This window comes from Mobula hypostoma, chromosome 23 (assembly GCF_963921235.1).
Source record: "Mobula hypostoma chromosome 23, sMobHyp1.1, whole genome shotgun sequence".
Taxonomy (NCBI): domain Eukaryota; kingdom Metazoa; phylum Chordata; class Chondrichthyes; order Myliobatiformes; family Myliobatidae; genus Mobula; species Mobula hypostoma.
This window is the reverse complement of record NC_086119.1, coordinates 19,687,968-19,709,682: the sequence shown is the minus strand read 5'-3', so window position 1 is coordinate 19,709,682 and position 21,715 is coordinate 19,687,968. Positions and strand designations below refer to the sequence as shown.

General features: G+C 42.3%; 1 protein-coding gene across 2 annotated transcripts in view; it reads left to right on the top strand.

The window, feature by feature from the left end:
* Window positions 1-687: 687 nt before the first annotated feature.
* The window catches only part of trarg1a (trafficking regulator of GLUT4 (SLC2A4) 1a), a 37,235-nt gene continuing 16,207 nt past the window's right edge, over window positions 688-21,715 (top strand). The window contains exons 1-2 of one of the 2 annotated variants that reach the window (XM_063030978.1): window positions 688-1,607; window positions 11,578-11,710. In XM_063030978.1, the coding sequence (XP_062887048.1) occupies window positions 1,197-1,607; window positions 11,578-11,710 (544 nt within the window). In that variant the 5' untranslated portion in view covers window positions 688-1,196. Of the gene's footprint in view, window positions 1,608-11,577; window positions 12,738-21,715 lie in introns of those variants that run through there. The other variant, XM_063030977.1, reaches the window with a different exon arrangement.

The following is a 21,715-nucleotide window of genomic DNA, read 5'->3' as shown; positions in this document are numbered from 1 at the left end:
CGTTTAGAAAATCAGGGGAAGCAGAGCAAAGGAGGATGATTTTATTGCTTTTCTGCACATAGATCAAAATCTGGCAAAACAGTTGGGATTAAACCATCAAATGGAACAATTTGCCATTTTAATTTTCTACAGGAAGGACCTGTTGCAATCAAAGTAAGAAATCTCAGAGGTCGATTCTAATTAGTCCTACGGGTGTCGCAATCTTGTACTTAAATGTTAAATTTGAATACCGTTATCTGTACAACTTTAATCCTAAACAGTGACCAGTCAGATTAAACGAAAACAATTCGTTGACAAGCAAGCACATTTATCATTCTATTCAATGGACCTGGAATTAATTACCTCGAGTGTATAAACTCTGAAAAGTACACATATATACAACTTAATCCTGCAACATTTTGTGTGTGTTTCCCTTGATTTTGTTGCATACGGTTCAAACGATCGCTTTGAAACGGAGCCTGATCATCTGAAAGTATTAGCCGGAGTTACTTGCAATATCGATCATCTTATTTTTAATGGAATTCTGTGGCTCTGCAAATACAATTGTATGAATTATGTAGAAAGCAATCATAGTGCAGCGAGTGGAAGGAGGAGGACGCGTGATACAGAGCCTGACTCGGGAAGAAGCACGCTTTAAATGCAAGCATTCCCCAAGGTCTGGCGGCGGAGGGAATGAGCAGGCGGCAGACCGCCTTGTCTGCCTGTCGGGTAAAGGCATTCATAGGCAGGTAGGGAAGAGGGGCACGTGGAGTCAATTCTATTCACTCGTCAGCGCAGGATCCGATTATTTTTCTTTCGGGGGAAAAAAAATTGTCTTAGAAGTGCGTGGAATTCCGCAAGTGGAGAGGGGATAGATGTGCCCACGTTGCAGCTTTGGGGAGATTGGAGCGCTGTTTCTGAGGAGGAAGACTGGACCAACCCACCACATCTGCTTGGGTTCGTCTGGTGCGAGGGAGCCCGGTGTGTCCACGCAGAGGGCGGCACTGTTAGACTGAGGAGAGCGGCGGCCGGATACGCTTGTGGGAAGGCGGGAATCTTCACCCCTTACCTCGCCATCTACTTTTTTTTGCCCGTCCCCCCACCCTCACCATTTCAATGACCTGCATGTTTGTTTAATCACTCCGTTTCCTCCCTCTTGCCCCCTTCCCGAGGATGAAACTGTGACAGCACGTTTGAGACCCGTGCAGCGAGCAACGATGGCCGTAAACACGGACGTAGAGTTTGAGAAGAACTTGGGTGGATCTGGGGACTCGGCTCTACCGAAGGATCACCAGGAGACGGAGCAGCTTCTCTTCAGCACATCGCAGGGTAGCCTGGGGAATGGCATCAAGAACTCCAAGTCGTTCACTGTTAGCCTGCCGGACGCCAAGGAGCTGGAGGCCGAGCCCAATGGCCACAACATGAAGTACATGTCCTCGGAGTCAATGTCTAAAATAGGCGCCACACCCACTTCACCGTCCCGGCTAAGCGTGGGAAGGGCATCGTCCACTGGTACAGGCAGTGCCCGGGACCAGTCCCGGCCCAGGGATTACCTGATCCTGGCCATCCTCAGCTGTTTCTGCCCGATGTGGCCCATCAATATTGTGGCGCTCGTCTACTCTATCATGGTGAGTGTCCAGCACGATTTCTCTTAGTATGAGGCTATGTAAAAGTTGGATCGCACGGCACCGGAGAACGCTTGTGATGCTCCTCGTGCAGACCGCAAGCCCTGTGCGCTGCCCTACTAAAGTTTTGGTGAAGAGGCGATAACGTGGCGGGGTCTGTGCTTAGCCGGGAAAACCCGTGCACATCTTGTTGACCGTGAGGGAGGATGTGGGACTGCGAGACTGCACACGGGCGAGAAACGAAGTGCAGTAGGCGGCTCTCGAGGGCAGTCTCGAAGCGTTTAAAGTTAGTTCTCAGTGGGTTCCCCCGGAGTGTCCAGACCACAGAGGGATTACCAAGAGATTTCTCTAACTACACAGCGACCCTTAACAGTTTCCAACTCTTGAGTTCCCACCAGTCTTCAAGTAAGAAAATTATCGGGTGTCCCGGTCCAGAAACAGACCGCATTACCGGGGGAAATAAAGCTACCCACTTTAAACTGTGGAGAAAGTCGCCCGAACGGGAGATACATTTCCCCTCCAGCCCTAGTCCTTAATCACTTTTCCTTAAAAACCTTTTATTAAGTAAAGCATTGAATGGAAAGTAATTCGGTGAATAAACTCGTCAGCAAGCGCCTTTTGCTTTCCAAATGAAAATGCCTTTTAAAAATTGAATTTGGAAATCTGAAATTTAAAAAAAAGTGGAAAATGCTGGAAAAAAACTAAGCAATTCAGGTAGCCAATGTGGAAAAAGAGAGTTGTCTTTTCAGACAGAAGACCTGCTCCTCGAAAGGTTTTCGACCCGAAGCATTCTCTGATTCTTTTTCTACATTTGTTGTCTGACCCGCTGAGTGCTTCCAGTACTTTTTGTATTTATTTCGCTTTCCACTGTCAAAAAGACGCAGGGATATTCTCGTCTCTCTCACTGTCGGGAGGGAGACTTGAACCGCTGCCAGCACGCGAGTTGCTGAGTTTTTGATATCTCTGTGCCGGCAGTTATAAAATGAGAGCCCGCGGATCGGTCGATGCCTTGAGGATGAGTTGAGATCGAGCTCGGGCTGGCGGCTCTGCCCACAGCTCTCCGGATCCTGACGCTTTTCGTTCTTGGTTCCCTTCGGCCAGGAGTTCACAACCCGGGGGCCACGGACACCTCGGTTAATTGTAGGGGTCCATGGCATAAAAATGGTTGGGGACCCCTGGCTCAGATTTTGAGACTCTTCAATCGGACATTTCCCGATAGAAGACCAAGCCAGGCACCCATTTCTGCTACAGGCAAATTGGCACTGATCTGGCATCAAAGAACCGTGACTTGGGAGTCAAGGTCTGGCCTACGGCTGCTAAAAATGATCCAGAGTCGTTCTCCATTCTTCTACAGTTTACAGGGAGCACCCGCCCTGTCCCAGCCCATTCCATCCATCGATCCTCAGCCCACCGTCACTTCTTGTCGACCTGACTGGGTGAACGCAGCGCCGGGCTACCTTTTAGTGGAAAAGAATAGTACTGGAGTCTCCTGAATCTGGTATGCTAAATAACAATATATGCAGTTCCCCTAAATTAGCACCTCAGCTCCATCTGCCAAAAGCAGAACTTCCCTGGAGCCCAATAATTTAATTCCATTTCCTATTCCCGTTCTGACATGTAGGTCCTTGGCCTCCTCTTGTGTCACGATGAGGTCACCCTCAGGGTGGAGGAGCAATACCTTCTATTTCCTCTCAGTAGCCTCCAACCCTGATGGCATGAATATCAATCTCTCCTTCAGGTTAAAAAACTTCCCCGCCCATCCTTCTGTTCCCCAATTTGGCCTCTTATCTCGTCTCACCTGCCTATTACCACCCCCTGGTGCTCCTTCCCTTTCTCCTATGGTCCACTCTGCTCTCGGGTCAGATTCTTTCATTTTCGGCCCTTTACCTTTCCCACCCGCCTGGCTTCAACTATCTCACTCTCTAGCTGTCATCTTCCAGCTATCCTTCTTCACTTCCCCTCATCTTTTTATTCTGGCATCTTCCCACTAAAGACAGCTCCCTACTGGAAACATGGATTGTTCATTCACTTCCATAGATAGTGCCTGACCTGCTGAGTTCCTTCAACATTTTGTGGGTGTTGCTTTGGATTTCCAGCATCTGCAGAATTTCTTGTGTTTAAAACAGAGCTTTGCCTGTCATGATGGTGTTAAGTTTAGGACAGGTTACCTCAGTCAAAGATTGTTTTAAAGAGCATCTTTAGGGTGTGGCAGAGGAAATTCCGAGCCTCAGGAAGGTGTCAGCTGTAGGAGCATTAACAGTTGTAGAGTAATTGGGTTCAGAAGCTGAAATATCTTGGGAGGGTTATAGATCTGGAGGAGATAATAGCCAGAGAGAGATGAAACCAAGGATTTGAAAGTAAAAGAGAATTTTAAAATCCAGTCGTGGCTTAACTGGGACCCATCGTAGGTGTCACAATTCTACAATTAAAAATTGGAGGACAGAGCATAATTCTGATTCTTTTTTTTGTGACCGTTTAGCCATATTGCTGTTTTAATTATCCTTCACCTCCTCAGGTTTAACGTCTGATTCAACAATTAACGGTAACAAATGCGTAAAGAACTTTGAGTTGCAGAGATCTGGCAACCCTTCCTATACTAACTGTTCATTGATTAATATCATTGCCTTGTAAAAATAGGTTTCTATTGCCCTCTCTTTTGTAGTATTCCACAACAGAGAGAGAAAGCTTAGCAAAAAAAGAATTCTTGTGGGTTTTACCTGTACCCATCCCTAAAATTCTGTTTCTTTTAGGTCCATGATTCGAGCTATTTTGGAGCGAGTCAGTTTTCCAATCTCACAATAATCACCACAGACAGGGTATATTTCTTAGTTCAATCAACAATTACTTTTAATTCAGTGATCCCTTTCCCTGCAGACATTGGATTGTTAAAATGCTCGACTGGCTCAGGACAATATCACTGGTTTCCACAAAATTAAATATCCATGGCAGAAATGGGAATATTCATTAATAATTGCTGAAGCCAAGCCTTAAGATAGCAAATGCGCATTAGCCTTTCCAATAATGAAAATATGTTGTCATAAATAGGATTGGATGACTACTTCAGGCACTTTTCCTTCTGAAATGTTAAGTATAGAATCTTTGGCTGGTTCATTAGTTCTTTTCATTAGGAATTAACAGGTAGAAATTATGAAAATTTGGAAATTTGCAAATGGTTTATTGATTTTATCTTAACTTGGATGGTTGCAATTCAGTTTACAAAAAGCTGCTTATAGATCAACATTGTATTTCAAAGGGAGCGAAGGTAAGCAAAGGTACAATATGACTGGTTTATAGATTCAAATTACAAGAGAAATTAAAAAACAACATGTCATCCGGCAGGTGTACAGTGCAGATTGACACACCCATTGTCAAAAGGATGTACCATTTGAAATGTAATATAATCTCTTATTGATAAACTGACCATAAATCTAAACCTTGTTGAGGTTCTGTTAGAAATAAATCTGTCGCTCAGATGTTTGCATATTTCGGGGCTTTCTCTGGTTGAATAACTTTGACAAAAGTAAAATTCAAAATGAAATATACGGAGAAAAGCAAGTGCCTTGTATGGTCCTCAGCTGCCAATAAAAGTGCTTGTTTAGATTTTATAGTTTCTTTTAATGTTATTATTGGTGAGGCAGTATATTGGTTTGCAGAAAATAAGATGAGGTTAGCTTGTGTAAATGTACAGATAATGTTTGCTCTGCCTTGTAAACTTCCAGGATAATTTCTAATTGATGGGATTACCCATTTCAGGATTTTATAGCTTCTGGACCACATTTAACCTCAATATTCCACAACAGGGAGACAAATCAGGCTAGACCTATTGTTCCTGTTTGCTGTGCCTTGTCCTTTTCGATATGCATCTGAAGATGCAGTTGTGATGTCCTCAATGAACATGATAACGACCGATGGTACTTGCACAGCAAGTCTGTAAGATATTTAAAGGCTGGTCATTATTTTTGGAGCTATGTCAAGCAATTAAGTTCCCCAAGAGGCAGAACCAATGATGAGAAATGCTGGGAATTCTCGGCAGGTCAGGAAGCATCTGTAGACAGAGAAACTGAGATTAATGTTTCCAGTTGAAGGTTCTTCATTCTTCTCCAATGTTAATTCTGTTTCTCTGTCCACAGATGTTCAAAGGTTCATTTATTATCAAATATGTATCCATATACAAATCTGAGATTTGTCTTCTCCAGATAGCCACAAGGCAAAGAAAGAAGATACAAGTCATTCAGAGAGAAACGTCAAACCAACTCTCCCTCCCCCGCACAAAAAAGAGCAGCGTCCTGATCATCAACCCCAAACTGCACTCCCCTGCACAAAATGGAACAAGAACATCGACCCCCAAACAAACTCTCCCCTGCACAAAAAAACTAACAGAATGCAACAAGAACATCAACCCCCCCTAAGACCAGCTCCTCTCTCACAACAAAACAGAAAAGGACCGGGTGATAAAGAACACAGAATATAAAAACCATAAGTCTAAAACAATCCACAGTTCACAAACAAGTGTGTTTCCCGCATTTTCTCTTTTTATTTCAGATTTCCAGCATCTACAGGTTCTTGAGTTCCCTTGAGAGGAAAATATAGTGAGCAGAAATGACAACTTAGTTAAAATTTGTGATTTGAATAAAACATATCCTTGTATATAATTTTTTTAAAAAAAGCTTTGACTTTTGCTTAATTACATCTTGATTAATATTACATTTTATGCTAATTGCAATGGTAAGCAATAATGAAAAAAAATGCCCTTGGGTTCACTGGGGATTTTAGCTCAACAGGGATCATGTTGTGAAGCTGGGAGTTAATCTTGGCTCTGGCAAGCCAGTTTCAGTGTAAACAACACTGCTTTAAGCCCAGTATTACCTCCCAAATTAATCATTTCTGTTCAATATATCTGTTGATCATTCCAACGTCAGATCGCACAATGAAGTAAGTCAGTGATTCTGAGGTGGAATGAAGTTCTTACAAGAGTAACCATAATCTTTTTTATCCAAGCAGAATACCTCCTGTAAGACTGCTGCAGTCTAATAGAATGGCCTCTACTTAAGCTATTGTTATGGTGAAATGCAGTTCTCCAACAGAACTGTTAATGCAGATCCGTAGCTGTTGTCCAATCTGTAATAATTTGCAAGGAAATGCAAAACCGTGAAACCAGACCTCTTGGTTCAAGTGATATTACATTAATGAATGCATATTGATTTACTTTAATAACTCGTGGCATCATTCAGTCCTGATTTAATCTCTAATGGAATACGCGATGCCTTGGCCAAACATAATACCACACCCCTTCCAAAAAACAAAATTCTTTTTGTGGGGCTCTAAAACTCATATGACAATGATTTCTCTAGCTTCCAGTAATTTTTCCCTCTTCTTCATTCCCCACTCGGGCTCTCCTCTTACCTCTTCTCTTCTCCTCACCTGCCTATCACCGCTCCTTGGTGTCCCTCCTTCCCTTTGTCCCATGGTCCACTCTCCTCTCCTATCAGCTTTCTTCTTCTTCTTCTTCTTCTTCAGCACTTTACCTTTTCCATCTATCACCTCCCAGCTTCTCACTTCATCCCCCTGCCCCCTCCCCACCCATCTGCATTCTCCCTCACCTGGCTTCACCCTATTACCATCCAGCATGTACTCCTTCCCCTCCCCCCACTCTCTTATTCTCCCTTTCCCCCCCACCTTCCTTTCCAGTTCAGACGAAGGGTTTCGACCTGAAACATCAAGTGTTTATTCTTTTCCATAGATGCTGCCTGATCTGCTGAGCTCCTCCAGCATTTTGTGTGTGCTATTCTGGATTTCCAGAATCTGTCTTTCTAATTTATTCATTTATGGGATGTGGGCATTGCCAGCATTTATTCCCCATCCCTAACTGCCCTCAAGAAGGTGGTGATGAGCTGCAGTCCCTGAGGTGTAGGTATGCCCACAGTGCTGATAGGGAGGGAATTCCATGATGTTGCCCCGGCGACAATGAAAGAACAGTGAGATGTTTCCAAGTCAAGGATGGTGAGTGACTTGGAGAAGGGTTTTCCAACTGGTTGTGCTCCCAGGGATCTGCTGTCTTCGTCCTTCTAGATGGTGGTGGTCGTGGGTCTGGAAGGTGCTGCCTTAGGAACTGCGGTGTGTTGTTGCAGTGCATCTTGTAGAAAGAACACACTGCTACACTTGTGTTTATGACATAAGACCTCCGATATCGTTTTTTTTTACAAGGATTTAGACTGCCTGATAGCAACAAATCCCATTCGCAGTTGAGAGATCAGAGAGGTGACTTATGCCCATGCTTTTTCTTCAGATGGTGCAAGATTGTCCTTTATTTACCAAGTTTAACTTGTGCAGAAACTCCATAAAGCTTCAAGAATGTTTGGCTGAGAAAACAGACTGCTGACGAGCACAGATTGACCTTATTGCAAAATGGCCAACCCTGCTGTCAAGCCCAAGTTGTTGGATTGACAGTGCTCTGGAGGAACTATCTAACTTCCAACCGTGTAGAAAGAGGCCACTCATCCCATTGACTCTGTGCTAGGTCCCAAGAGCTGTCCCATCAGTCCCTCTCCCTTTCTTTATTTCCCCATTTTCCTGCAACGTAATTTCGAACATAGATGTCCACCAACTCCCCTTTGATTTTGTTTTTCTTTGCCACTAACCTACACCACATTGAAGCCATTGAACGTAAATGCCTATCTTTAGGATGATGAGAAATCAGAAAACCTGTGGAGAACCCAAATGGTCACTCCAAAGGAGTATTTTTTTTAAATGCAGCACAGAATAGGCCCTTCTGGCCCTTTGAGCCACACGGACCAGCAATCCCCAGATTTAATCTGAGCCTAATCACAGGACAGTTTACAATGCCCAACTAACCTCCCCACCTGTACATCTTTGGACTGCGGGAGGAAACCAGAGCACCCGTTCACAGGGAGAATGTACAAACTCCTTACAGGCAGTGGTGGGAATTGAACCTGGGGTACTGGTATTGTAAACCGTTGTGCTAGCCACTATGCTACTGTGATACCCATATCTCATCATGATACCAGCATATCAATGTGATGGATGTCAGTACTGAGAGATAAAATTATATTTATACCTTATACTTTATTGTTGCCAAACAATTGATACTAGAACGTACAATCATCACAGCGATATTTGATTCTGCGCTTCCCGCTCCCTGGAGTACAAATCGATAGTAAATATCAAAAACTTAAATTATAAATCATAACTAGAAAATGGAAAGTAAGGTAGTGCAAAAAAACCGAGAGGCAGGTCCGGATGTTTGGAGGGTACAGCCCCGATCCGGGTCAGGATCAGTTCAGCAGCCATATCACAATTGTAAAGAAGCTGTTCCCAAATCTGGCCATATGAGTCTTCAAGCTCCTGAGCCTTCTCCCGGAGGGAAGAGGGACGAAAAGTGTGTTGGCTGGGTGGGTCGTGTCCTTGATTATCCTGGCAGCACTGCTCCTTCAGCGTGCAGTGCAAAGTGAGTCCAAGGACAGAAGATTGGTTTGTGTGATGTGCTGCGCCGTGTTCACGATCTTCTGCAGCTTCTTCCGGTATTTATTAGTATTCATTTGTACTTGTTGCCTTTCATTGCATAAGGACTAGAGTATAAGAGCAAGGAAGCAGTGCTAAGGCTCTATAGGGCATTGGTAGACTGTACTTGGAGTATTGTGAGCAGCTTCAGGCCTTTATCTAAGAAAAGGTGTGCTGGCATTGGACAGGGTCCAGAGCAAGTTCACGAGAATGATTCTGAGAATGAAAGGGTTAATGTATGAGGAGCATTTGATGGCTCTGGGCCTGTACTCACTGGAATTTAGAAGAATGGGGAGGGGGAATCTCACTGAAACATATTGAATATTGAAAGACCAAAATAGAGTGGATGTGGAGAGGATGTAATGGGGGAAGTTCTGAGAATGAAAGGGTTAATGTATGAGCAGCGTTTGATGGCCCTGGGTCTGGACTCACTGGAGTTCAAAAGAATGAGGTGGGGATCTCATTGAAACTTATTAAACATTGAAAGGTATAGACTGGATGTGAAGAGGATGATTTCAATTGCAAAGGAGTCTAGCACCCGCGGGCACAGCCTCAGAATAGAAAGATGTCCCTTTAGAATAGAGATGAGGAGGAATTTCTTGAGCCAGAGGACAGTGAATATGTGGAATTTATTGCCACAGATACTTGTGGAAGCCAAGTCATTGGGTATATTTAAAGCAAAGGTTGATAAATCCTTAATTAGTAAGGGTGTTGAAGTTCGGGGGAGAAGGCAGGAGAATAGGGTGGGATGTGGAGCAGACTCAAAGGGGTGAATGGCATAATTCTGCTCCTATGTTTTATGTTCATATGGTCTTATATCTTATTATCAAACATTGTCCTTAACATAGTCCTTGTGTAAGCTAGAAGAAGGACAGGTTTTTTTTAATAATGCTTCCAAAATGATCCACAAAAGCATGGCATTTATTTTACCTTTATCAAAAATACCAATTCCTTACTTGAGATCAAGTAATGATTGATTTGCTGCAAAGTTTAATAGCATGAATCGGTACCCATGAGGGCAATGGCTTGCCAGTGGATACATTCATTTTACCGAAGACTCTTTACAATTCAAGACCTTCATCCAGAAGATCTAGGCTGGATCGAAATTGTAAAACTATGCATGAAAGAACTGTGCACACCTAGTCTGCTGAGTCATTTAGTTGTCAAAAATAGCGTTCCTGGGAAAGTAGGTCCAGCCTTTTCAAGAAATATTCTACGGCAACCTTCATTTTTAAAGGCTTCACCTAAAACTTTGGTTCATATTTATAAAATTCCAGGGCTTATAACAGTAAAGTGAGCTGATTAAACCTCTGTTGGTCCTTTACCTGACGATCTCCGAGAAATTGAAATCTAATTATAACGCGAAAGTGACTTGATGATTAGCATGCCTGTGTTCGTTCGAGCTAAGATATGCCGCATAAACAATAACGGTAGCAGGGACACTCAGCCAACCATAGAGGTGTTCCAGCTCTGTACCTCCGCTAGCTCTGTACACAAGGAATCAACAGGGGAATGACAGCGCAGAGCTCAGGCCAGTCTCCTGTAGGACATTTCAAACCATTTAGGTTAAAATCTTTTTCAGAAAAAAAGTGGACAATTTCAACACAGTTATAATAGTCTGGAAAGCATCATGCATCACTAATAGAATTTAATAATACTGTATCCATGAGGTATGTCTATTCCTTTCATTAATTTCAAAGTTTCTCAGAAATAATCTACCAGTTTTGTAAACCTTTTGCTATTCCTTAAGACATAGGAGCAGAATTAGGCCTTTCAGCCCATCAAGTCTGCTTCACCATTCCATCTTGGCTGATTTGTTATCTCTCTCAACTCCATTCTCTTCTCTTCTCCCTGTAACCATTGACGCCCTGACTAATCAAGAATCTATCAACCTCTACCGCAAATATACCCAATAACTTGGCTTCCGCAGCTGTCCGTGGCAATGAATTCCACAGATTCGCCAGCCTCTGGCTAAAGAAATTCCTCCTCATCTCTGTTCGAAAGGGACATTGTTCTATTATGAGCTGTGCCCTCTGATCCTAGACTCCCCCTTGGAAGGGGTCATTTGGAAAAAATTATAATAACTGTCATGTTATTAGTGGGCTATCACCATTCCTGATCTTTTATAGTTTTATGCAATAATATCTGTATTAAAGTAAAATGAGGATCCCTGTTTGAAATTGTGTTTTATTTGTTTTCTAAGGCTTCCTTTTATTTTCAAATCTGTACCAGTTCTTTCTGTAATTGTTTGCTTAACATCCCGTTTAGCTGCTGTACCTAGCAAAACAGCTCTTCACGGTTTGGGTCTCCACCCGAAACGTCAACTGTTTATTTCTTTCCATTAATGCTGCCCGAGTTGCTGGGTTCCTCCAGCATTTGCAGAATCTGCTGCTTATTCACTCTTTAACGTATTTTTATATAACATATATCTAATGTCTGTTTTATTTTCCAACAGTCCAGAAACAGCTTACAACAAGGGGACACGGATGGAGCCAGGAGACTGGGGCATCTTGCCAGATTACTGAGCGTTATAGCAATAGTCCTGGGGACGCTCATCATAATCACTTATTGTGTCGTCAACTATGCAGGTAAAGGCAGTTGAGGGATGTCACATTTGAGGTTTTGTTTATACGTACAGTGTTCTGTAGAATCGGGATTGATATATAATAAAGTTCTTGCTCAAATCAATCTCAAATTACTTTGTAGAATCAAAACACATCAATAGTTTAGTGGTTCCACTTAATATCAGAGAATGTATACAGTATACAGCCATGAAACAGAAGAAAAACCCCAGAGAATGAATGACAGAAAAAAAACATTAGAACCCCCCAAACACCCCTCTCCCTTCCCGAACACAAGTAGCATCAAAAGCATCAAACCCGCCCCCCCCCCAATTCCCCCCTCTTGTCCCAGCAGGAAGCATCACCTTCCCCACCACCACCAAGCAAACAATAGCAAAACACTCAAAGATACCATGATCTGGGTCCGTCAAAACCTGTAGTCTGTAACCCAGCACTACGACGTGCCATAGTCTCTCTCCCTTTCTCTCATTGTCTCTGTCTCTGTCTCTGTCTGTCTCTCTCTCTCTAACAAGGAGAGAGAGTGGTGTCACCTCTTCCAGAGTGAGGGGGGAGACCGAGAAACAGCTTGCTTTTCCAATGTTACAGTCTGCAGCATTGCTTTAATCCAAAATTCTCTGATTCGAGAATTGGCAGCAAACCCTCTCACCATCACGCGTGAGAGAGAGATTTAAGCATTACAAAGCTTAAATCACAAGTTCATTAAAAACAAATTGAACGATGAATTGCATTAGTTAATAGTTGTACAGCAATTTCTTTATGTCTTCCACACCTGCAACCTTTTTTTCTATTTGTATTGTCTGCCTACATCTGCACAGCAGGGCATTAATCACGTCACTGAGCAATTATTTATTGCCGCTAATCAAGGCAACACCAGAAGATGAATTCTGATTAAAAATAATGTCCGAACTCTGTTGTATTGCATATCTTGGTTGTGCTGGTTAAAGAGTGTGGATGAATACTCGGAAAATTCATTGAATAGAATGTCTGCCTGGATGAGTGGAGCTGGCTGCATGTCCTCCAAATTGAAATGGACATCTCGATCCACTGGGACACTGAGTTTGTTTTGTTTTCATTGTTGTTGTGGGAGATGGTGTTTGGGTCTTCCATGATTAGAAGTGTTTTTTAGCTGAAATAAACACAAGTTAATTTCTCATCCCAAATCCATGCCCCGAAAAGTGAAAGTCTACAGATCCCAAAAATCTAAAATGAAAGAAAAAATTGTTGGAAAAACTTAGCAGGCCAGGCAGCATTGACTGTGGACAGTTTCTCCCTCAACAGATGCATCCAACATCCCTGCTTTTCTTCAAATCTGTGCATTGTTCAGTTCCTACTTTAATATGACATAGGATGCATTATCAGAGAGGTTGTGATCAAACTTACTTCTGTATACTCTTATTAAAAAGCTAATTTTCCTGTCAAGCTCTTAGCAGAAAAGCAGCAAAGCACCATTACAAATAAATATCAATGTAAAGTAATTATGTTGTAGAAAATATTTCCAAGGTTTCAAGTTCTTGAATGTGATTACTGTCTGAGGCTTAAGTCTGAGGACTGAATAGTGAAGTTTAAATGACTTAAATAAAACATACTCTTAAGTTTTAGTTTGGTCACAAGCTCTCTGATAAGGAACCTTGTGTTGTATGGAAGCAGGAACTGAACCATGCACAGATATGAAGAAAAAGCAGGAACGTTAGTGGTACTCGGCAGGTCAGAAACGCTGATTGGCTGCAATCCACAATCGCTGCAGAACTTGCATGTCTCCAGCAACAAGAAGCGGGCAGGAAAAACCATTGTGGACAATACCCACCCTGCAAATCGCCTTTTCCAAAAACTCCCTTCTGGAAAGTGCTATATGACTATTAAAACAGAAATGCTGTTCCATTTTAGAAGTTTCCCCCCAGTCAGTTAATCTGATCAACCATTCTAGTCAGCCTCCCCCATCCCCTCTAACCATTACCTGTGTCACTGCACTGCACTGTAAACACTTTAAAACACTCCTATAATAAAATTTATATTGAAAATACGTGCCAGTATTTATGTATTAATGCATATTTTATTCCATATCTGTACTTAAACCTCTATTTTTTTATATAATGCTTTATTCTTTATAATTATTGAATGTTTTTTTGTTGCATGAAGCATCCTGACCAGCACACCACAGCAAATTCCTAATATATGTAAATATATATGGTGAATAAAGTTCGTTAATCCTTGATCCATTGAGGGGGAAATGGTCTGCAGTCAATGCTGCCTGACCTGCCAAGTATTCCCACCATTTCTTAATTTTATTTTAGATTTTTGGGATCTGCATATCTTTGCTTTTCAGTGTAAGGATTTGGGCTGAGAAATGAACTTGCACTTGTATCAGTTAAAAACCACCTCTGACCACGGAAGGCCCGAACACCATCTCTCACACCAACACACTTGCAGTATCCTCGTCCCAGAGATGATCGTTAATGGGACAGATCATATCAGCGCAGCCCACCAAAGCAGATCCGCAGCTGAGTATTCCAAGTGACCGCTCGTTGCCACCCTACTATTCCCAAGCTTCACATTAGGGGATTTACCGTGACTCTTGTTCGCTGCTCCTGGGGGACGGTGTCTGTGTGTGACAGCCCATCGCTTGCTGCTCCCGAGGGAAGGCCTCTGCATTCGAGTGGTCTCTCTCTCTCTCCCTCGATGCTGTCAGAGGATATGACCGAAGTTCTATGATTTATAGATTGGACTGGAGTCTTTCAGTTTGTCGTTTTTTTTATATTCTGTGTTTTCGCCTGTTCTTTCTTGTTGCTGTTTAGCGCGATTTGTTAGATTTTTTTTTGTGCAAGGTCGGGGTGGGGTGCGGACTTGGGGCTTGATGTTCTTGTTGTTTGCACAATCTGTTATTTTGCCTGGGGGGGTGTTTAGATGTTTTAGTTCCCATTTGTTTGATTTTTTTCTGCCTTGGGGAGGGGGGTGGGTTGATGAACGTGTTGCCGTTTGTGAGATTTGTTTTTATTGTGTGGGGAAGTTGGTGTTTTTTTTTGAATGACTTCCATGGTTTTCTTTGTTTTGTGGCTATCTGGAGAAGACAATTTTCAGAGTTGTATACTGCATACATACTTTGATAATAAATGAAACTTCGAACCTTTGACTCAGTGAACATGGGCACTGGAAAAACACGATGTTTGTTGGGACCCAGGCTGAAACATCCTACTAAAGTCAACATCCAATCCTTCCATCCTAACAGCTGTCCTAAAACATTGCTTATAGGAAACGTCACAACAAAAGACGACCCTTTGTAAAATTCTCTTTGGGTGGCAGATGGAATACAGTGCAGGGAAATGTATGGTTATCCACTTTGATAGAAGGAATAAAAACATAGACTGCTCTCTAAGTGGGATTAAATTTAGAAATTGAAAGTGCAAAGGAACTTTGAAGTCCAAGTATGGAATTCCCTAAAGGTTAACTTGCAGTTGAATCTATGGTGAGGAAGGCAAAAGCAACGTGAGCATCCATTTCATGAGGACTAGACTAAGGATGTAATGTTAGGCTTTTAAGGCATTGGTCAGACCACATATGAAATATTGAGGGAGGTTTTAGGCCCATATCTAAGAAAGGATGTACTGGCATTGAAGAGGGTCTGAGCGAGGCTTACGAGAATGATTTCAGGAATGAAAGGGTTAACATCTGAGGGGCGTTTGATGCCTCTGCTGGAGTTTAGATGATCCATTGAAACCTATTGAATACTGAAAGGCCTAGATTGAGTGGATGTGGTTGTTTCCAATATTGGGAGAGTCTAGGACCAGATGGCACAGCCTAAGAGGTGAAGGATGCCCCTTTAGAAAAGAGATGAGTAATTTCTTTACCTAGAGGGTGGTGAATCTGTGGAATTAATTGCCACAGATAGCTATGGAGGCTGTCGTTGGGTATATTTAGAACAGTTGATAATTTCTTGATTAGTAAGGGCATCAAAGGTTCTGAGGAGAAGGCAGGAGAATAGGGTTGAGAGGGAAAATAAATCATCCATGATCAATCAGATGGGCGAAATTGCCTAATTGTGCTCCTGTGTCTCATATGGTTATGGTCTTAGGTTTAATCCACCAATCAGGCAACATTGTGAGAAACCAAACAACGTTCTTGTTGTCACATTTTCTTAATCCGTGCGTCATAGTTTTGTTAAACCTCGTGACATTTGGTAATGTTTGCTTATGTTGCTTTTAATGAGTAATGCCTACTAACATGACCATATTTGGCCCTCATTAGCTTTCAGCTGCTGGTGGTGACATGAGCACATGGCAGCATGTTCTGCCAGTTACTTTGCTTTTAGTGTCAGCTTCCCTTCACCTGAGTGGTTTCACCCTACCAAACTGTTCGGCGATAAGGCACCTCTCAGACCTCCCTGTTATGATGCTGGATATCCACACACTACAACAATTCAGCAATCCTCTTATCCATATAAAAGTAAAGTAACTTTATTATCAAAGTACAAATGTACATATATATCACCATGTACTACCATGAGTTTAATTTTCTTGCATTCACAGAGCAAAAAATACAAAAGAATAAATGAAAAACTACACACAAAGTTTGACAAACTACCAATGTGCAAGAGAAGACAAATTTCGAAAGACAAAAAAGGGACAAATAGTTAAATAAATAATACTGAGAATATGAGTCATAAAGTCATTTCCTTTCAGAGTCACCTTTGGTACAGACTATTTCCGCATTTATTATTATCATTATTTATTTTTCTTTTGTACCTGCACAGTTTGCTGTCTTTTGCACACTGGTTGTTTGTCCGCCCTGTTGGGTGCAGTCTTTCATTTATTCCTTGATCACCCATCAAACACACTGCAAGGAAAATTGTTTTGCAGTTTTCTTTTCGTGTACTGCACTTAGTAGGTTATTAATGACAAAAACACAGGAATTTCAGCTCCATTATTTCAGGCAGGTTGGTTTTACTGGAAAGATCTATATGAGCTATAGAAGTTTTGTGGCTATGACATAGGGCTGGTACTTCTAAGATTCAAGGTAGTTTAATGTAAAGGAGAACAAAATAATTTTTACTCTGGATCTGATGCAGCACAAAAAATCCCACAAAAGATAAAGAACACAATAATAATAAAAACATGATAAATATACATACATAAGTTAGCTTATAAAGTGTACACTGTATGTACATAAAGTGACATTAGGCTAAGGCACCAGTGACCCCTGTTTCCATCCAGGGGGTCAGTGTGGACATGGTGGAGGATTACAAATACCTGGGGATACAAATTGACAATAAACTGGACTGGTCAAACAACACTGAGGCTGTCTACAAGAAGGGTCAGAGCCGTATCTATTTCCTGAGGAGACTGAGGACCTTTAACATCTGCCGGACGATGCTGAGGATGTTCTACGAGTCTGTGGTGGCCAGTGCGATCGTGTTTACTGTTGTGTGCTGGGGCAGCAGGCTGAGGGTAGCAGACACCAACAGAATCAACAAACTCATTTGTAAGGCCAGTGATGTTGTGGGGATGGAACTGGACTCTCTGACGTCGGTGTCTGAAAAGAGGATGCTGTCCAAGTTGCATGCCATCTTGGACAATGTCTCCCATCCACTACATAATGTACTGGTTGGGCACAGGAGTACATTCAGCCAGAGACTCATTCCACTGAGATGCAACACAGAGCGTCATAGGAAGTCATTCCTGCTTGTGGCCATCAAACTTTACAACTCCTCCCTTGGAGGGTCAGATACCCTGAGCCAATAGGCTGGTCCTGGACTTATTTCCTGACATAATTTACATATTACTATTTAATTATTTATGGTTTTATTACTATTTAATTACTTATGGTGCAACTGTAACGAAAACCAATTTCCCTCGGGATCAATAAAGTATTACTATGACCATGACTAGATAAGGAGAATGAGAGAAAATGATAAAGCAGTGGTGAAGTTAATCACTTCTAAAATCTGTTGATTAGGAGACGTGTTCAAATCTTGAACCCACTTGACAAACTCTATCCTTTCTAGCCCTTTTACAGTTTGGAAGTCCCAGTCATTAAGTGGAAAGTTAAAATCACCTACTGTTATTACCCAATGTTTCTTGTGACAGTCTGCAATCTCTACTTATTTGCTCCTCTAATTCCCACTGACTGTTGGGTGGTCTAAAATATAATCTCACTAATGTGAATTTAAAGTCAACTAAATCAAGTCCAGAATGATAAGCTAATATTGATCGCAGTGATGATGAAACTGTTGGACTATTGTTAAGAGCACTGGCACCCTTAATAAGAGGAAATAGGTCTTCTTCACCTAAAACAGGCATTTTGGTGACCCCTGGTCCACATCTCCTAATGTTTGGAATTGCAGTTGGAATTAGTTTATAATTGGAATTAGTCCTTGCTGTCTTGAGGAAAATTAAAGTGGATAAATCCCCGGGACCTGACAGGGTGTTCCCTCGGACCTTGAAGGAGACTAGTGTTGAAATTGCAGGGGCCCTGGCAGAAATATTTAAAATGTCGCTGTCTACAGGTGAGGTGCAGGAGGATTGGAGAGTGGCTCATGTTGTTCCATTGTTTAAAAAAGGATTGAAAAGTAATCCGGGAAATTATAGGCCAGTAAATTTAACGTCGGTAGTAGGTAAGTTATTGGAGGGAGTACTAAGAGACAGAATCTACAAGCATTTGGATAGACAGGGGCTTATTAGGGAGAGTCAACATGGCTTTGTGTGTGGTAGGTCATGTTTGACCAATCTATTGGAGTTTTTCAAGGAGGTTACCAGGAAAGTGGATGAAGGGAAGGCAGTGGATATTGTCTACATGGACTTCAGTAAGGCCTTTGACAAGGTCCCGCATGGGAGGTTAGTTAGGAAAATTCAGTTGCTAGGTATACATGGAGAGGTGATAAATTGGTTTAGATATTGGCTCAATGGAAGAAGCCAAAGAGTGGTAGTAGAGAATTGCTTCTCTGAGTGGAGGCCTGTGACTAGTGGTGCGCTACAGGGATCAGTGCTGGGTCCATTGTTATTTGTCATCTATATCAATGATCTGGTTGATAATGTGGTAAATTGGATCAGCAAATTTGCTGATGATACAAAGATTGAAGGTGTAGTAGACAGTGAGGAAGGTTTTCAGAGCCTGCAGAGGGACTTGGACCAGCTGGAAAAATGGGCTAAAAAATGGCAGATTGAGTTTAATACAGACAAGTGTGAGGTATTACACGTTGGAAGGACAAACCAAGGTAGAACATACAGGGTTAATGGTAAGGCACTGAGGAGTGCAGTGGAACAGAGGGATCTGGGAATACAGATACAAAATTCCCTAAAAGTGGCGTCACAGGTAGATAGGGTCGTAAAGAGAGCTTTTGGTACATTGGCCTTTATTAATCGAAGTATTGAGTATAAGAGCTGGAATGTTATGATGAGGTTGTATAAGGCATTGGTGAGGCCGAATCTGGAGTATTGTGTTCAGTTTTGGTCACCAAATTACAGGAAGGATATAAATAAGGTTGAAAGAGTGCAGAGAAGGTTTACAAGGATGTTGCCGGGACTTGAGAAACTGAGTTACAGAGAAAGGTTGAATAGGTTAGGACTTTATTCCCTGGAGCGTAGAAGAATGAGGGGAGATTTGATAGAGGTATATAAAATTATGATGGGTATAGATAGAGTGAATGCAAGCAGGCTTTTTCCACTGAGGCAAGGGGAGAAAAAAACCAGAGGACATGGATTAAGGGTGAGGGGGGAAAAGTTTAAAGGGAACATTAGTGGGGGGCTTCTTCACACAGAGAGTGGTGGGAGTATGGAATGAGCTGCCAGACGAGGTGGTAAATGCGGCTTCTTTTTTAACATTTAAGAATAAATTGGACAGATACATGGATGGGAGGTGTATGGAGGGATATGGTCCGTGTGCAGGTCAGTGGGACTAGGCAGAAAATGGTTCAGCACAGCCAAGAAGGGCCAAAAGGCCTGTTCTCTGTGCTGTGGTTTCTATGGTAATTGTGACATATACTGAGATACAGTAAAAAACCTTGTCTTGCATTCTGTTTATACAGATCAGATATTACACAGTGCTTTGAGATGGAACAAGGTAAAACAATAACAATACAGAAAAAAGTTAACTGGTACAAAGTGCAGTGCAGGGTAAACAGCAAAGTGCAAGACCAAATGAGATAGATTGGGAGGTCAGGTATTAGGGAACATTAAATAGTCTTATGACAGCCAGGTAGAAGCTGTCCTTGAGCCTGGTGGCTCATGCTTTGAGGCTTTTCCACCTTCTGCCCGGTGGGAGAGGGGAGATGAGAGAAAATCCAAGGTGGGTGTGGTCTTTGATTATGCTGGCTGCTTTCCTGGACAATGAGATGGATAGGCAGAGTCGATGAAAGTGAGCTGGGTTTCTGTGATATGCAGAGCTGTGTCCACAACTCTGCAGTTTCATGTGGTTGTGGCCAGAGCAGTTACATTATCAAACCATTTGGTCAAAGTGCTGGAACATCCTATCCCATCCCTGTGGAACCACAACCCCCAGTTATTCAGGTGTTTTGAGACAAGGCAGAATAAATAACAGGGCTCTGTAACTGTTGTCTTGTTGACCTCAGTGCCAGGTTGCAAGCTCTGGTGATCTGAGCTCAACCCTGACCTCCGGTGCTGTCTGTGTGGAGTTTGCATGTTATTTGTATGAGTGCTGGGGTTGTAACTAAATGCTGTAATTTCCTCTGACATCACAAAGGATAAATCTGTAACTGCTAATTACCTCTACTGTAGATGGGCAGAGTTGATGGACACATGGGAGAAGTTACTGGGGATAAATGGGGTAGATTAGATTAGATTGCTTTGAGAGCTGGATTGACTTAATGGACCCAATAACCTCTGCAAATGTAATAAATAATGTGGGATTAGATTAAATGGCAAAGTTTTCCACTGACCAGTTAATCTTATCAAATTCTAAATACAAGTATAATTTAAGCAGTGTTATATTCTTTGACAAAAGTGCCCACACTTCTGTGTATATGGATTATGAAGGTCTGGAGGATGGAGCCTTTTGTGTACTAGACCCAGCAATACCCTTTGAAATAGTCATTTCAGTAAATTACTACAAATAGTTGAGGCTGGCACTCGCATAGACCTCAGGTGTCTGATGGAGGACATGGATTTGCTGGCCGAAGGATCTCTCTTCGTACTATATGAGTCTATAACAACCTCAGGGCATTTAGGGATGGGCAGTAAATACTGGTCTTGCCACAAGCACCAACAACCATTTATGAATGACTGTTAGAGAGCTTTCCTGTGTTTCCTTAATCCAAACGTGCAGTATATGTGACTATAATTAATGAAACATTTAAAGATCTCAGGGCACTGCAGATATATAACTGGAATTAAACCTCAACGTTAATGGTACTGTATGATGTGAATTTCTTGATGCACATCACTAGCTCAGTGTATCATTGAGGGAGATTAGCAAAAGAACCAAAAGTAAAAGTACCAATGCATCTAAAGACAGCAAAGCAATGTATCTGACTACTGTCAGCAACCTCTTAGAAGATAATTAAAAATCCCTCCCTCCTTCCTTATCTCTTTCTCTCTTTTTCCGTTCTCCAACTGGCTTCCCTCTTACCCCTTCTCCTCACCTGCCCATTAGCCCCCTCTGGTTCTCCTCTCCTTCCCTTTCTCCACTGTCCTCTCCTATCAGATTCCTTAGTCTTCAGTCCTTTACCTCTTCTACCTAACACCTCCCAGCTTTTCACTTCTTCCCCTTTCGCTCACTCACCTTCACTCTCACCAGGCCTCGCTTATCACCTGCTAGCTTCTACTCTTTTCCCTCCCTTATCTTGATCAGCCGCGTCATATGACGCAGCACATGATGATGATGACCTTTTTATCCAGACTTTCCCCCCCCTTCCTTTCCAGTCCTGATGAACGGTCTCAGCCCAAAATGTTGACTGCTTGTTCCCCACCACAGATGTTACCTGACCTGCCGAGTTCCTCCAGCATTTTGTGTGTGTTGCTCCAAAAATAGTTGGTTTGATATTGAATTTTGCACTTCCGTTGAGCA